The 18,905-nt window shown below is 43.7% G+C and overlaps 1 protein-coding gene across 3 annotated transcripts in view; it reads right to left on the bottom strand.

The window, feature by feature from the left end:
- The window catches only part of stard13b (StAR related lipid transfer domain containing 13b), a 71,740-nt gene that overhangs the window by 38,994 nt on the left and 13,841 nt on the right, over nt 1-18,905 (bottom strand). For 2 of the 3 annotated variants that reach the window (XM_084064871.1, XM_084064872.1), the window contains exons 4-5: nt 17,472-17,621; nt 12,869-12,899 (exon numbers count right to left, since the gene is read on the bottom strand). In XM_084064871.1, coding sequence (XP_083920997.1) covers nt 12,869-12,899; nt 17,472-17,621 — 181 coding nt within the window. Of the gene's footprint in view, nt 1-12,868; nt 12,900-16,394; nt 16,422-17,471; nt 17,622-18,905 lie in introns of those variants that run through there. The other variant, XM_084064875.1, reaches the window with a different exon arrangement.

Below are 18,905 nucleotides of genomic sequence, written 5' to 3'. Positions count from 1 at the left end.
CAGAGTTGTGGATGGCTGATTTATATTGCAAGGTCACATACTGTCGTAAAATGTGCGGCTACCAATGGTCATTGTGTGTGGATGGAAACAATTATGTCACAGCTTCAATTGAAATGATGGCAGTGTCAGAAGTTACCCTGCACATTATAAGAGCCAGTAAACTGCCTCAATTGGGCACATTAGAAAGATATATTGGTCAGGTGAAACAACTTTTACGCCACACAATATACCGTAGAAGCTTATTTAGGGATGTGTTACAAGTACTCAAAAAGTCACTTAAGATGCGTTACAAGTACTCAAAAAGTCACTTAAAAAATGTTAAAGAGGACATAGGCAGATCTCATACTGTCATGCCTGTGTTGCTTTTTGTCTTTGAGTGTGTGACCTCTCACCGGTGACGGTGACTGCCATGCTATTTTCAGCCCCACTTGTCTAGTGTCTATGCTTACAGGACAGAAAACTGCATATTTGGATGCATTCACACACACACACACACACACACACACACACACACACACACACACACACACACACACACACACACACACACACACACACACACACACACACACACACACACACACACACACACACAACACCAAGTATACCTTAGACAAGCCAAAATACATTACAATTGGGGGAGAAGACGACAGCCTCCACGCGGCCTCCCCTGCAAGTAGCAAGAAATGGTGCAAGACCAGCTTGTGAAACGAATGTCGCCAACCAATCACCCAACTGGAAGACCGAGGCGTAAGAAGCCGGGGAGATGCAGGTCCACGCCAGGACGGGCGTCCATCCCGACTGTCGAGCACCAAGGTCTTTCAGTGCTCCAACTCAATATAGAGGGCCTTACCACCGCCAAATTGGAGGTCGTACACCAACTGGCCGAGTCCAATAAAATAGCCGCTGTCCTTCTTCAGGAGACCCACTGCATGGATGAGGAAAAGCTCAGGCTGCCCGGGTTCCATCTCGCTGGGTCCATCTACAGTAGACGGCATGGTCTGGCAACCTTTGTGAGGGCTGACATCAGCTGGACGGATGGTGGCCGGTCCTCGGCTGACTCCAGTGTCGAGTGGCTGGTTACCAAAATCCAGGAAACATCCGTGGTCAACGTTTACAAGCCTCCACCAACACCGTTGACCGCGTCGGCACTCCCGCTGGTCCTGGCACCCGCCATCTACGCCGGGGACTTCAACTGCCAGCATACTGACTGGGGATACAGCCACACATCTGCAGATGGGGAGGCGCTGAGTGAATGGGCCTCCAACGCAGATGCCCTGCTCCTGTACGACCCTAAAGAACACCCAAGCTTCCATTCTTCCAGATGGAACACCCACACCAACCCCGACTTGGCCTTCGCTATGTGTCGCAGTACTGACCCCACACCAGAGAGGCGCGTTATTGACCGGTTCCCCAGATCCCACCACCGACCATCCATCATCCAGGTCCCTTCACTGGTGCAGCCTGTAGCGGGAAAACCGGTCAGGAGATGGAATTTTAGGAAGGCCAACTGGCGGTCATTCACAGCAGAGACCGAAAAAAGAACAGTCGGTCTCCTGGACCCCGATTCTCCTGATGTGGATGGTGCGTACACTGCCTACTGCAATGTCCTACTGAGGGCAGCAAAGAAAACCATCCCACGAGGCTTCAACGAGAGCTATATCCCAGGATGGGATGAAGAATGCTGCCACCTCCTGCTCGATCATCAGCAGGCTAGCTCGAGGGAAGAGGTGGATGCGACGGCATCTGCACTTCTACAGAAGCTGGACGCCACCCGTAAGGCTAGATGGACTGAAACCGTCGAGTCAGTCGATTTCACCCACTCCAGCCGCAAAGCGTGGCAGACCATCAACCAGCTGACCGGTAGAAAAACAACTCCCCCCACATGTCCGGTGACGGCAGATGCCATCGCGTCTCAGCTCCTCAAGAACGGCCAGTTCCCTGGAGCAGACAAGAACTTTGCCCGCCTGACAACACGAGAGGTTTCTTCCCTTTCCAGGGCGGCTAGTGCCAATGCGAACCTTTCAGGAGACTTCATAACAGCTGAGCTCAGAGAGGCCATTAGCAAACTGAAGCAAGGCAAGTCACCAGGACACGATAACATCCACCCAGAGTTTGTGATCCACCAGAGTGCAACTACATCTGCCTGGCTCTGTGCGTTCTTCTCGTCTTGCTTCCGGAGGTCCAAGCTCCCTAAGACCTGGCGTCGTGCGTCTGTCATAGCCCTGCTGAAGCCTAACAAACCTGCAGAAGACCCCAAGGCCTACAGACCCATCTCGCTGCTCTGCGTCCCATTTAAAATCCTGGAGAGAATGATCCACAGCCGCATTGAGCCAGTGGTGGACCCACAACTCCCGAGGGAACAGGCTGGTTTCCGCCGGGGCAGGTCGACAGTGGACCAGGTGACTCTGCTCACGCAGGACATTGAAGACAGCTTCCAGGCCAACGATAAAGCTGGGGTTGTGCTACTGGACCTGACAGCCGCGTATGACACCGTCTGGCACCGTGGACTCCACCTAAAGCTTCTGAGGACAATTCCAGATCGCCATATGGTGAACTTCATTATGGAGATGCTGTCAAACCGCAGCTTCATCCTACGGACCAGCGATGGTCAGCGAAGCAGGCTCAGAAGGTTGAGAAATGGCGTCCCTCAGGGCTCTGTCCTTTCCCCGATGCTGTTTAACATATACATCTACGACCTACCGGAGACAACATCGGCGAAGTATGGGTATGCAGATGACCTGGCCATTATGCAACGACGACCAACCTGGAAGGCGATGGAAGATGGTCTCAACCAGGACATGGGCATCTTGGTTGCCTACCTCCGCAGATGGCGCCTACAGCTCAGCACAGGCAAGACGGTGTCGGCGGCATACCACCTCAACAACAGGGAAGCCAAAAGGGAAATTAACGTGTTTGTCGACAACAAGCGCCTAGAGTGCCAACAAGCCCCAAAATACCTCGGGGTACGTCTGGATAGAACGCTGTCCTTCAATCAACATCTGGAAGACGTGAGGGCCAAGGTAACATCAAGGGTCTCTCTCATCCGACGTCTCGCTGGTACGACCTGGGGAGCTTCCGTCAATACGCTAAGAATTTCCACCCAAGCCCTGGTCTTCTCGGTAGCTGAATACTGTGCCCCAGCCTGGTGTAGGAGTCCACATGTCAAAAAGGTAGACACCATAATCAACACCTCCCTCCGAATCATAACAGGCTGCCTGAAGCCCACTCCTGTGTCCTATCTGCCAGTCCTTGCAGGAATTGCTCCGGCCGGCCTCCGACGAGAGGCTGCAACCATTAAGCTAGCAAGGAAAGCCCAAATACATGACTGGCACATCCTGCACAACACTACTGTGGAAATAAAGCCTCCAAACAGACTCAAGTCCCGCCACCCTTACAACAAGGCGGCACAAGAGATGCTCCGCTCCATCCCGGAGGACTTGTCCACAAATGCATGGATGGCAGCATCCTGGAGGCAGGAGTGGGAGTCTGCTGGGCCCTCCCATATCCACAGTTACATCTGGGACCCGGGAGGTGGTGTTGAAGGAGCGGACCTACCACGCCGGCAATGGACCCTACTGAACCGCCTACGCACTGGAGTCGGCTGCTTCAAATCAGCTATGAAGAAGTGGGGCTTGACAGACAGTGCAGCATGCGAGTGTGGCGAGCCTGAGCAGTCTGCCGAACACATTATTAACACCTGCCCCCTATATCGACCACCTTCGGAGGCTGGCCTCTTCCAACTGGGACCAGAGACAAGGGCGTGGCTACTCGTTACTGAGTTGGACATTTGAGGATGATACACGAAAGAAGAAGACATTACAATTGAATAAGAATTCAGTCATTCCATAAGTTCACAAGTACACAGTGTCTCCTTTCTTAGAGGAGTTGAGCTTACAACAGAAAAATAAACATGTCCTTCCGTTTCTTTTTGACAGAAAGTGTTTCACTAAAGCTTTTGTCCATTCATCATCTACAAAATCAAATCAATTATCTGATGTAAAGTGTCCGGGTGAAAGAAGGATAATGAATGAGTGTATTTGGATGACAGTGCTGTAAACAAGGTGTCCATCTCCAGCTCTTAAGTGACTGACAGGGTGTGGAATCCAGGGTTAGACTGGACAAATGCCATACCTGTCAACCAAAAAGAGAGTAAAAGTGATGTATGGAGCGAGACGACCGGTTTGGACCTCTTTCAGCATGAATCACCAAAGAGGCAAGCAAGCTTACACAGTAAAATCCTCAGTGTTAATGTATCTATTTTTAAGAACATGAAAGAGTTGCGCTGCGATGTGTGCTATATTCGGCAAAGAGTTTTGCTGTTGAGGAAAATACTACAGTATCTAGTATAGAGTCCCGGGGGGCCCCGGTCAACTAAGTATATATAGGGATCAAGTAAGTGGTTAAATCAACACTGAAGATTTTAGTGTACCACTGTCATCTTTTTTTGTTCTTCCCAAAACAAGATTAACAGTCTAAAAGCTCCGCCAGCGGCCACTAGAGGTTGTGTTGATCCTTTAAGAAAAGAAACCGATTGTTGTTATCTTGTAAAAGATTATTGTGCCTAGACAATGAATTGACCTGTGGCTGAGTTTGTAATAGTGGAAGTAATAGCAGATACAAGAAGAGGAAATGTCAATCAGCTTGAGAATGTTTGCCTTCACTGACTCACTCACTTGTTTGTTTTGGCCAGACAATGTTAGAAAACACTACATTTCTTCCTTCCCTGAAAATCTGCCATATTTTCAGAGCTATTTCATTGTTCTCTCTTCTTGTCTATTTCTCCTTTTCGCTCTCTCTGTCACACAAACGCAAATGCACAACCCACACACACATTTATTTGTATACTGAGTTGCCAGATTCCATAACACACGCGTGTGTGTGTGTGTGCGTGTGCGTGTGCGTGTGTGTGTGTGTGTGTGTGTGTGTGTGTGTGCGCGTGCGAGCATGCTGCTTGTGTCCGGTGACTGATGTGGAATGCTGCCCGATAGCTGCAGTGGGAAAATCCCAGATGTGAGGAAACTGATTTCTAGTCTGTGATTGGGTCATATTGTTGGCCAGGAGGTCCCACACCAGGCCCCTTGAATAGTCTGGGAGATTACACTTCCCAGCCTAATGGAAACAAGGCTCGGGGAGCTCTCCCCTGGCCCCTGAAGGCTCGTCCCAGGCATGTGCTATAAATTTCCTGACCATATATTCCCAAGCCGAGTTCATTTTCCAGAGGAGTCCCACATGTGGTGTATATCTGGGTTTAGATTATGGGGTTGGGGAAGGAGGAGCCGCGCTCTGCATACACAGAGTCCGGTCCCCATCCTTTAAACTGGCCACTAATTCTGTTTGCTTAGAGGACAGCTATAACGTCATGGTTACCTTCCCAGCGGAGGATGTCCTCCATGGAACTGTTAATCTCCCACTGACAATCAATTAGATCCAGTCATCTCTTGTGTTTTTCAAAAGACAACAGATGATCCATACAGAGAGTGGAGTTTCGAATAAAGAACCATCCACTGGATAATAGACCATTATGGTTAGGCCAATCTACATTTTGCCTGTTGTATTGGCATACGTTACATAACCTGGCTGCCTGCATGACAATAAGTGAGACAAAAAATAACTCAAATGTTAGTTTAGATAATCATAAATGTGTTGTAGAAGTGACTGCTCCAAGGGCTCAAAGACATTTTGTATAAAGAGGCTTGAAGAATGTAAAGCTGGCACGACAAGCGTACATGACTATTGTTTAATTGTTGGAAAAGAGGGGAATGACAAAGCATGTAATGCTGTCAGGTTTAAGGCTCCATTCCCCCACAAAAAAAATCCCTGGGAAAACCTTTACAGCATTCACCACCTGGTCCTCATTAGAACAGTAAGGATTTAATCACATCACAAGTACCTTTCTCTTTCTCTCTCTCCCTATCTCTTACACATACACACTAACAATGATGATTGGTTTTCTGTTGTCATACAGGTTTATGTTTCTATTATTTTTTTCAGGGGATGTAAGACCATTTCACACAGAAAAAACAACAACTGTGCGGTATGTGTGAATGTAATTACATTTCTGGTCGGGGTGTGGGGGGGGGGGTTATTAGTATGTATGTTGCATTTTGCATACAGCTACGTATATGGACACAATTGTCCCTTTATGGATTCATTTTTCATTGTCAGAGTTAAATTAACACTGAGGATGTGTGAGTTTCTTTAAAACACACACATAAAGTGCCTTTATGACAGAGGCTGACAAAGTCTTTGTATGCAATACTTAAGGGAACAATGTAAGCCTGCATAACACAAGGCCAATAGGAAACTCATGTCTTGTTTCATGTTATATTATACACAAACTAAATAATGGTATTGATCTATTTTAAGAAAAGCCCTGACCTAAGAGAACAACTGGCAAAAGTCAGACAAATAACCGATGAGAAGCAGCTTTACCTAAAACTAAAATCCATCAAAGCCCTTGCACGCACGCACGCACGCACACGCACACACACACACACACACACACACACACACACACACACACACACACACACACACACACACACACACACACACACACACACACACACACACACACACACACTCTCCATGGGACCCACTAATGCTGTATTTGCTGCATGCTACCCATGATCACCTGCTTCGCCAGATGTACCAAACTATACTAAACTTAAACCCGAGTGGACAGGTACTGTAGGAGTTGAGGAAGCTTGGACAGGTAGAAGGTTCCAATTTTAGAACAGCCTCTACTCTCTAGATCACCTTACTGATTCCACAATTGAACAAAAACTTAAATAAATACACAATTGTCAACAGATGTGGACTAAATTATACCATTCATGGTTATCAGTGTCGATAAAATCTGCGTGAAGTACAGTATAGTCATTGTGCTCAGTCAAACTAAAACACAAACAAACCCCCTAGGTGTAGGACCAGACAGCAGGAAGTCTGCACTCTCTCAGTCTTTTATTGCTCTGTGATTACTGGGTCAAATTGTTTAATCAGATCTAAAACCCACAAGAAAGCTGTTGTGGCCTGAAACACTGCCTCTTTTCATTGGTGTGCTTTTTTTTTGTGGGGCCCTTTATCTGGATACAGGTGGAAATGGAAAGCTGTGTAAATCTTGAACAGCATGGTTAGACACAACCTTGCTTCACTGCAAAAGTGCAGTGTGATATGTGCGAGCCATGCCCCGCGTGCCGTACCCTCCTGGCACTGAGAACAGGCTCTGGAAGTGCAGACTGCTCGCCTCCTCGCAACATCTGGAATCTCTGTGGTCTTTGTGGGAACGATGGGAGACCAGTAAGACAGCCAATGTGGTTACTATATCTAGACAGATATAGTCTTGGCTTGAACTCAGATTGTGTGTGTGTGTGTGTGTGTGTGTGTGTGTGTGTGTGTGTGTGTGTGTGTGTGTGTGTGTGTGTGTGTGTGTGTGTGTGTGTGTGTGTGTGTGTGTGTGTGTCTGTGTGTGTCTGTTTAGTTACATTTTTGTGCAAATGCCTGATGTACTGTGACCCACTGGCTCGGTAATTCCTTGCAAAATCTTGTGTTTCTGCCTGTGTTCTTTACTGGCAGCTGAGTGCTGGACCAACCAGTTAGTATTTGTGCTGGTTCACGCTCACACACAGCGCCTGTGTGACAGGGCTACCTCACAGCGCCTTCGCAGTTAGTTTACAAAACCCAGACCTGAATTCCTAAAGACATGTATGTATGCCGCGTGCGCGCACACACACACACACACACACACACACACACACACACACACACACACACACACACACACACACACACACACACACACACACACACACACACACACACACACACACACACACACACACACACACACACACACACACACACACACACACACACACAATTTGTCCTAAGGAAGTTGTTTCTTAAATTTACTGGCTGCTTCTCTTTTAATAGGCAGCTTGGTTGTAATTGGTACTCAGGATAATAAATCTGTTTCCCTATTGAGAGAAAGTACATTGATTTTTGCACAAACTGCTGCATCAATAGTACACACTAAATTGCACAATCAACCTAGAAGAATTATACCTGGCCATAAATTAAATCAAAACCTGACAGGGGCTGTTAAACATTATGATGATCTAATTCAGTGTGGGGGCCTGTGAGGCATTATTAACTAGAATTATGAGCCATTTATGTCAGATAGCTATAATAATTGCAATGAAAATGTTGAAATCACACAGAAAACAATGAAAGTTTTTTTGCACAGAAGTTAAACAAATAATTTTCTCGAATGTTTTCACAACCTTGACAAATTACTGTATATTCAGAGGAAAGTCTCGAAATACTACCAGGCCTCCGTTTTTTCTCTTTCTGTCAAACAGCCAAGCTGGCCTCTGCACTCAGGAAACCACAAGTCATTTTCCATCTTTTCCACGTGTGGAATTTTTCATGCACTAGTCATGCCAGCAGCACCCTTTATAGTCTACGCTGGATCTACAAATGACGACTGACTTATAAATGTAACTCATGATGTCATTGATTTGGCACCTGTTCACCAATGGAAGTGAGTGGGAGTGAAAATAAGCATTATCACATGAAAAAGTGTCCCCCCCCTACCACGTAAAACCAGCTTCAAATAGAGACATTTCAGTGTCCGGCCTTTGAATAGTCACTGAGTAGAAAAAAATGCTTGGTCATCATGGCCAAGGAAAAGTTTACAGTTGCTCAGTCCTCTCAGGCCATCTCTAAGGCATTTTTCTTTAAGCCGAGGTTCTGTCTGAAAGGGCAGAGCCTCGGCTCAAACATTTAGATACTTTATCCATCACACCTGAGGTTAATGAACGTTGATTATTTATTTTATTTTTAATTTGATGGATGTCGTATTATTGTATTAATTATTGTATTGTATTCATTTGAAAATTGTATGAAAACATTTTATAAAACATTTGAAAATCAAACTAGTTTCTATTCCTGTGTGGTGTTAATAAAAGGATCACTGTGTGTTTCCAAAGACTCAGTGCCTGACTGCTGTTGACTTTCAGTGCAATCAGTCCACTGTGTGTTTTACTTTACTCCCCATGGAGTTTGTACCTTGACTAACAACGCAAAATTATTTCAGGAAGAAAACAGCAGCGAGGATAGAATCCAAGAGAGAATAGACTTAATATCCCTTCTCATAGCTCTAGACATTCAGCAACATCTGATACCAATATAACCCCCCCCACCCACCCACCCACTTCCTTTGTTGTACGTGTTCTGATTATGATCGTGCAGGTGACAGGCTGTTCCCTCATTCAATGCAATGAGGCCCTGTGGTGTGTGTATCCCTGTGGCAGGCCTGAGACAGGCCTCCAGAGACGCAGACAGAGCAGAGATAGACTGCAGCTGTCTAGGGTCACTTGCCATAACCACTGGGACGCAGTGACCCTGGGTGAGACAGGGGCCTGGGCCTGGGAGAACAGCTGAACAGCACTGGAGAAACACACGACGGTTGAAGGAAGACACGACAGCATTGTTGAAATACATTAGAAACCTCAGACATTATATAATATCCACCGTAACTGCACGGGTGTTTTATAGTACTGTATACACACATGGGGCCTTGCGTTTCACACAAAGATGACTGCTCACATTGACCAATCTATGGGAGTCATGGGAAAATACTTGCCAAATATAATTATATGTTTCCCTGTGTTCACTGAAAGTCTCAGAAGTTATTTAAATGCACAAAAAAGTACCAAAATTAAAATCTAATTCACAGTAAAAGTGTTAATTTATCAATTTAGCAACATTCAGGATATTACAGTGTAAAAGTTTATTGCATTCCACTGGCTATTTCATCTTACAATCTATAGTGCGTGCAAATTACTAGAATCTGGAGACTTGATTAGAATGTTCTGAAATCAAAGTCAGTAGGGCCAGCAAGCTGCCTTTAGGAATCTATCACAATGTGAATTATTTTACACTACTAAAAGGGAATGGGAAAAAGGCTGGCAACTCAACCAAAACATTTCAAAGAAGAAAAAAAGTTCCATTATTTCTGGTCGGGGAAGTAAGCCAAGTTTCTGGAGTGCATCCCCAAGAGTCATTCACATGGAGGTGTGAGGGACAGAGGGTCTTAATAAGAGAAAAGAAGCTCCTCCAGGGATTCAGAGAGCTACCTCTTTGTTTTCTCCCATAGTCAGTGACAGGAGATTTCCACAGTCAAAGTAGATTAGCGTATTTATTCACAGAGACTCTCTAAATGGCCTCTGTCTGTCTGAATCCTGAGGGCCAGAGCGGGCAGCCTGACACTTCTAGGACAGGGTTCTGGTTGAGGCCTAATTCATACCTCGTCATACGACCATGTCGCTCACTGAAAATAACAAATTATCCACTGAATTATCACCATGAATCACATTGAAAATCAGTTATTTTCAGCGAGCGAAACGGCTGTACGAATAATGAATTAGACGCAAGCCTCAGTAATATCATGCTCCACTATACAGGTGTTTAGAAATCAATATCTAGCAGAGTACAGTGGATTTTACAGTATTGCACACAGCAAGTTAAAAGTTAGTCTTTGAGGACACTGTATGATGGCATATTGCTTGGAAAACACAACATTTTGCCTGCTACCCAATGGCCTGACAAATGTTACAGCAGCACATCTACAGCCATGTATTAACAAAGCATTGTTAATGTTATTGCATTAAGCATTAACAGACAGATGAATGGAGCATTATTGTATCTGTACAATAACTCTGACAGGGACCTGGCTACTTATCCATGTGGAGAATTGAATGGTAAATTATCGCCATCTGCTATCTCATTGATAAATGTCACTTAAAGCTGCAGGGGTTATAAAGATGAAAACTCCAGCCTCCTCTCATTATATTATCTACCAGAGAAAAGCATTGCTACTTTCCACAACACTGTTAGAGAGACTGTGGGGAATTGACTTTCATACAAAAAATATTGCATGAGATTTCCTCACATTCAAAAACCAATGTGCCCATTTGTACTCAAGCAGTGACACACATGTTGTGTCTTTATCTTTCAAGCGTACAAATTTGAATGGATTTTATTACACACACAAACCCTGTCTGACAAATGACCCCAGAGATGACCACAGACTGACCATTCTGCCTTTTACAGCAGATGTTAATAAAAAATAAATGTGTGTGTGTGTGTGTGTGTGTGTGTGTGTGTGTGTGTGTGTGTGTGTGTGTGTGTGTGTGTGTGTGTGTGTGTGTGTGTGTGTGTGTGTGTGCGCGCGCGCGCGCGCACACACACATGTGCATGCATCGGGCGTAGTGTGAATTAATCATGTCCATATCAAGGTAATGATCAGGGTCTACGCTTTTATAGCACAGAGAAGCATGGCTTTCATTCACTCACACACTGTGGTGTTTGGGATCTGGATACAAGGAGTACGCTTTCACCCACTGGACAATGTCATCATAATGAAGTGAACACTGTTGTTATGGTCCATACTGCAGACCATCTGCTCCCCTCATAGTGGGGTCATAAAGGAGCTCTGCTTAGCTCAGCTGTAAAATACAAGCTGGGAATGTTGTATATTGCAAAATCCCGAGTGTTCATTTAACTCTGAAAGCGTACAAATGTACATACTGTACATGTATGCTTTGCTGTCTGAGTTACAAATGGATAAATTACTGCTTCTGTGTACATGTGCCTGAATGTCTCAGAGCTTTCACCATTTAATGATACTACCATACTATCCTCAATGGTTATATTTTCTTTATATCATGCTAAGTATATTGTGGTTGTGAGAAGTCTAAATGAAGTTGACATTGACGGTCACTTTTGGTCCTGTTTATTTTAGCCAAGATACCCAACTAAAAAGGAAATGGTATGTCACCAGCCATGTGGCTATATATACAGTGTGCTATTAAAAAGAGGACGGTACACCATAGGAAAATACAGGGTAATGAATGACTAATGCCTTGAAAAAGGACGTGAAAGACGTGTTGACAAAGTTGTTGAAGTTATCAACCATGGCCACACGCACCCTCACTTAGGATTTCCAAAAATTACTATTAGGTATGCCCAGCAATCAATCACGATCCATATCACGTACACGTTGAGAGGCCGCGCATTAGTCGGCTAAACCACGAAAGCGCAGTGGAATTTTTCCAGACCACATTGTACACTTGTGCGGTACCATCTTGTACAACAGAGGTCATGTGAGAGTGCAACCTGAGCCTAAAATGGCATCTACCCAAATCCTGCAGCTGCCCCCAAGGGCCACATCACGGCGGGCCAAATATTTCCCCTCAGCAAAACAGAAACAATGATTTGGCATGCTTCCTAATTTTAACTGTGCCCCGCCAAGTGACCAATATATAATAGGGCCTTTAAAATAAGAGACGGTGTGGTTGGACATTCTCTAGACATCGGTTGGGAGGGAGGCCATGGACACCTGTGGCCGTCATTCTGGTTCACATTGTTTAAGGCTTGAGCAATGCCACCCTGCTGGCTAGAACACTCTGGGGCTTTGGAGGTTGAGTTTTGGGAAACTACAACACACTGCCCCAGACACCAGAGTGAACCCAGTCCAGTCTGGTATATTTGTAATATTCATGATCATATAATTATAGGCCAAAACCTCAGAGGTGTCTCTGAAAAGAGAATTATACTTTGAAAACATAAAAGACGTGTTGTTTTACTTTACAGGAGTTTCTTATATTCACAAAGTAAGTATAATAGCAACTTAGCAGCCATTTCTAGCACTGTCGTTGTCGTTGTCAGGCTGAGCCATAGCAGAATTTGACGAATTAATACGTCCATGGCAGTTAATGAGTTAAACTAGACCTTCAGCCATTCAGTCTAAAACTACATTTTGTAACATGGACCCTATCCATTTACACATAAAATGTCTTACCTGCTCCTGCATTGGTCATCTTGCTGAACATCTGCAAGACAAAAAAAAGAGAGAGTGGCTATTAGTAATGCATACAAATATGTACAGCTCTACAATGTAAAACCATTTGTACAGACATTTTGGCTCTAAAGTACTTATTGTGAATTCCAAAAGGAATAATTACTCTCTTCATCCATATAAAATGAGATCATCATCACCTAATGAGTGCATAGCAAAGTAATATTATCTATCAGCACCCATCAGCTGTGGGTAATGTGAAAGCAGTACAATAGTTAGTGATCAGTAAAGAGGTCTTAATTTCATCATGACTTCTGTAAAGCTATCAACATTTAAAAATGTCTTGTTATTGGGTATATATATATGCAATATCGTATCTAGTGGATGGTTTCCCGTGGTCTCCCCTTATTTTAATATTTTAAGACTTATTGTATGTATTATGGAACAGACTATGATGACTTGACTATGAAGGACTAACAGTTTATGGCTTAATGTTGATCTATCTGTATTTCTTTGTTGATGCAGCCATTTGTTTTTAAGTGGATACACTCGTTCCATACAGTGACAATAAACATCTTATCTCTTATCGGCCCCTGCCCCCCGTTTCATCCCAACCAGAGTCTTCTCCCAGCCTTCCTTCCTTAATGAGCTACACAGTCAAATCTTTAATTCCGAGAGTTTACACATGTAATCACATGGACCCATTACATTTGTACACTCAGTACACAGTTAAATTAACACTATGGGTTTTACTGTGCAGGTTCCTCCTCTACTGTAAATCAGCTGTCAAAAAAAATATGGAAATTGGCAAATGGTCGACAATATGCTGGCTGAAATTTGAACTTTAACTTGACAAAATGATTTGTACATTGTATCTTTCATCGGGGTTGCACAGTATTGCCATTGCATAAGGTTCACACTACTGTAATGCTTATTTTGTACTGTTGTGCACTTAATATAGCTGATCTGCAAACTCACAACTCGCGCCATAGACTCAACAAGCTTTTAGATCAGCTATTTTCGGCCACAACAATTCAGAAAGAGGTCTATTGTCGATGCCTGACCTATGGCTGCCACTTGACTGTAATATCAATAGATTGCATGAAAGGAACAGGTGGTGTTCGTTTGCACAGTACATCCTCTCTATATCTATAATATATGTTATACATAAGACCAAACACAGGCCAAGCCATGTTGTCCAATTGTGCAGAGGTGTGGGGCCTCTGTAAACTATGAGGTGCAGTCACTGATGTTGTTACCAAAGTATTCCTGTTTATTGACTGTGAGATTTGGCACAGCCTAGTAGAATTTCATTACAGTCACAAGGCTCAAAGACAGGGTTTAATGTACAAACATGGGGTACAGTAGGTGATTGGCTCTTTGAATTCACCATCCCACATAGTGATGGCTTCTTGAGAAGGAACTGTTGCTTCAGTAAATATGACCTATAAGCTACTTTCAACAAGACAGCATCTGACCTACTTTCAAAAAGAAAGTCCCAAGAACAAAATGCTGAGATTCAGCACAGATGAGCCTATTTTACAAGGTTTCAAAAGGGTTGAAAACATCACTTTCTCCCTCGACAGCGGAGCAAAAAAGTATTCCATCCAAGCATATCTTTAGTCCTGCCCCACTTTATACATACAGCGCCCCAGTTCAAACTAATTCCAGTCAGATGGTGGACACATGTCAAAGGTTGCGGGTCACGACAAATGACAGCCTCCAAGCAGGAAGAGCACAGAGTCCCTTTCAGGACTGTTGTCAGTGGGAGCGTTACCCTTGCTAACATCAACAAGGATGTTTATGTGGAATGGCAGGTCTGTGTTGGTGAATGATAGCTGCTCTCCCAGCACAAATGACACTCTCCCTGAGAGTCAACAGCACAGTCACACGACTGGTCAGGCCAGGTGACAGAGAACTGCATCCTCAGTTCCATCAGTCTCTGTCAACACCACTTAAAATTCGGAACCCTCAACTCAAATAGTCTCTATTCAATGACAATGTAACAGAGCAAAGGGGAGACACACCATATGCTTTTATCACAATCTGAACCTGCATTGAATAGCAAAAATAAAACTGATGAGAACATACTGTACATGTCGTAAAGAGACTTATAAATTTAACTGCAAGTTCAACAAGTTCAGCAAATCTTGTTGGATTACTTGTGATTTTGGCATGATTCTATAATGCACATACAGTATATTGCTTATATTATGCAATTATTTCGGCCCCAAGCAAACACAATTCCTCAACATATCCCCTCTAGACTTCCCAAAACACAGTTCATGAGCTATTCATTCAAATATTATTATTATTTATTTATTTATTTTTTACTTGGCAGGTTTGCCCAACTGGCATACATTTGTTAGAAAGGGGAGGACGAGAGGAGAAAAATACACAATACAAAGAAATTATACAGCCTGGCTTAGCACTCCAGGGTTTCCTTTCAGAATGTGAACCACCATACTTATTCATCTTCTGTGGTTCAGCTAGAAGGATAGCCCAAGATACTTCCTGTGGGCCTTGAGGCCAAGGGTCTATTTAACCACAGCCTGTGACTATATGTAAGTAGAATGATAGCTGGAGGGTTATCTAATGCTATATATCCACATCCACATGAACAAAATACATCTCATAACTACGCATCCAAGCATAGGACAACCAGCAAGCTCACACATTTGGTCAGTTTATTCTTACAGTCTGCAACTGTGATTTAATCTGCATTGCATTCTCACACCCTGTTGCCCAGAGTTTCATACTGACTCAATAGTTATTATGTAAGATACAGAGGGGTCTGTGAGGGAACCATGACAGGAAAAGAGGGAGTGTATGTGCAGTGAATGTGTGCAGTGTGGTTGACCTCTCCACCTATCTATATTCTGAAGCTTAACAAGGTCACGCTTAAACCATGGTACACGGTTCAGCTCACCCTTTTCCGAGGCAGAGCGAATCCCAGTTTAATGAGCCACATTGGTCCTGTTACAGTATATGTTCATCCATCAGAGCTGCAAATTCTTTTCACTTCTCCCTGCAGTTGGCAGATGCAGGGAGAAGGAAGGACAGCCCGACTACACTGTAAAATCCTCTGCGTTAAATTAACGTTGAGAATTTTACATTGTACAGTCTCACCTTAAAATGAAGGCTGGTGATTTTTGTTGAAACTGCTTTCATAACATGTTATCTGAGCTCCACTGGGTTGCAAATGTCATCAGTGTGACTGGTATGAAATTAGATTTTTCACATTTAAAAGGGGTTGGGAATGGAGCTTGTAGCTGAGGATTGTAGAGCATTAGACCCAGGCTTATCATTAGCCTGCTGGGTCAATGTAAAAGAACCTGGTACTCACTAAACTGGATGAAAACACGCTAGCAATGCACAGCTAATCAATGACTGCCAAGACACCTCAACCATGACCTACACATAGCCTGTGACTAAACGCGTATGACATTTTTATCACATGTAACTGCACCATACCTAAGCTTAAACTACAGCCAAAATAATTGTTTCTGGCTTATGTGATCATTCCCACCTGTCTTCCTCGGTCTGATTTTCAGTTATGCTGTTGCCATTCTTGAGAGGTTGTATGGGTTCCACAAAATGGACAGGTGGACAATGAAATCTGTTGCTGAAGTGCACATAGCAAAAAGAAATTTATAGCCCTTAATTTACACTGTCGAAGAGTTGTGAGTGTGTAGATCGGCTATTTACGACGAGCGACACTGTTGTCTGACAAAGTATAACATAGGCTTTAGCTCCTCCAGGTGTTACTCTGATTCAACCCATTCTGTAGCATTGTGTCACTGAAGCTTACTGTAGATGAAAAACTAAAATAAAGACATCTATCCCAGTGGACAGGTTAGGGAGTAACCAAATTTTTACAAATTCATTTGTTTGTCTTTACCTTCTGTAAATCACTCTGCCATCCATGCCATATGGAGGTGGATAACTTAGACATATAAGTCAGTAGTTAAATTGTGTTTTTCTAGGGTAATAAATCTTAGCCATACTCACATTTAAAAAATAAAATGTTGACAACTCAGACGCATTGATTCCCTGTGAATGGTTGTAACCTGTCCTGCTTGAATCTACCATCTCAGCATCCTTTCAGGGACAATCATTTGAGAAACATAGCTCACCATGGCAAAACATGTCATATTGGCTAACCAGATACAATGTGAAATGTCAATACAGCATGTTGGGATCACTGAAGATGACTGACTGCTGTTATGTAACAGACTCATTGGTGTTATTTGTGTTCATTTGTGAAAAGTTCCAAACTAAAAGTTTCCCAGCCACCAACAGACAGGAACTTTTAATTAGGGGAGGGGGGTATAATCTTTAAATTACTTTTTGCAGTACAGGAAACATGGTTTGAGCAGGTCATGGCAGTCACCCAAAAATCGCAAATCAGATCCCATTTGCAGAAAGGATGTTTTCAGTATTGTATACTGCAAGGAACTCGGGAGCTCACGGACAGAAGCAAGAGCTCTTCAACTTGGCTACAAATATGTAGCAAAGTTCTCTACCACATACGTATCGTATATTGTTCAAAGTCAAGCAAACAATTAGAAGGACTGGAGAAAAGGCTTTGAGCCTCAGAGCTTACCGTTGTCTTTTTGTTTTTTGTTCTTATTCCAACGGATGTGCTACGAGGAGTGGGGGACCTATTGTGGATCTGGCATTCTTCCTTTTCTGATCTTCGGAGGGCTTGGCTGTTGAGGGATTGGTTTAATGCGGTCCTTGAAGCAGCATCGCTCTGCAACAACAACAGGACAATAATCAACACTGGATCCGTCTCTCTGTGCCAGAAGAGACCAGGACAGGATGGGCTCTTTGGTGGCCAAGGGAAAAGAAAACAAGAGGCTGAGGTCAGCGGCTGGGGAAGCAAAATCTCCACTCTCACTTCAGCTTGACAGAGACAAGACAAAGGAGCCCGTATGTGTGGATTGTCCTTTTGAGAGGACAGAGATTATGACCTTGTCAAATACCCCAGTAAAGATGTCTTGTCTTGCCCGGGTCCTTGCCATTAGTTAAAGCGAGTAATAGTGAATGCCTGGGATGGTTATGCAGATGCCTGCGAGGCATGTACCACTCTCTCAACCATTCCTAATGGACTAAATCATACAAACATCTTCCTTCAACACAACAGCCTCTCTGTGTGGTACATAAGGACTCCAAAAGAGCACTTTTGTTCCCAAATGCTAACTCTAGTGGGATATTTCATGATACATGCCACCATGAGAGGAGCCTTTTTTAGGAACAGCGTTACATGTCCCAGTTGGAACCTCAAAGCACAATGGCTGTTTGTCTCTGCCATGCCATTCTGACCAGATTCGGGTGGAGCACTGCAGACTCTAGCATCACATCTAAGAGACTTGCATCATAAAATGGACGCCAGTCAGTAACATAGTAAAAGACAGACGGACAAAGCCCATAGTGTCATAGACAGATAGCCCTATCCAACAGCTTTAAGTCATACAGTTAAGCTTATAACTCATGACAGATCAAACATATCCAACCCCAAACCATGGCTTAACCACTTTCAACCTGGCCCTATTTTGATTATGTCATTTATCGATGAAAAGTGTTCAAAAAGTCGCATAAAAAAAGTGAAAAAGCACATAGCAAGATCTTGTAGAACGGCTATTTTCACTATTCAAAGTATACAGGGCTTAAGTGGTTAAGTTAGTACAACTTGTTTGAATGCATATGCAGTTCTCGTTCAACCTACTGGGACATTAAATCCCATTGAATGCTCCTACAAATCCATTGGGACTTTTCTACACTGAAAAGTAAATTGATATTGGAAAGCTAAAAAAGCATGAGCAGATTTGCATTAAATGTTCCATTAGAATGTGTGCGGAATTTGGTATTACAATATGTATACGTCCTAAGTGTCTAACTTCCATGTTCACAGTCACAGACTTTGCTGGAGGAACCAATGACGCTTATTGCTATAGATACCATAGTCAGCGCAACTTCATATCAAACACGCCACAGGGGCTCCCATGATCTGATTACTTCCTGTTCCGTGTTTGAG

Source organism: Gymnoscopelus microlampas, assembly GCF_963454915.1.
Source record: "Gymnoscopelus microlampas genome assembly, chromosome: 8".
Lineage (NCBI taxonomy): Eukaryota > Metazoa > Chordata > Actinopteri > Myctophiformes > Myctophidae > Gymnoscopelus > Gymnoscopelus microlampas.
This window is presented reverse-complemented; position numbering and strand designations above follow the sequence as displayed.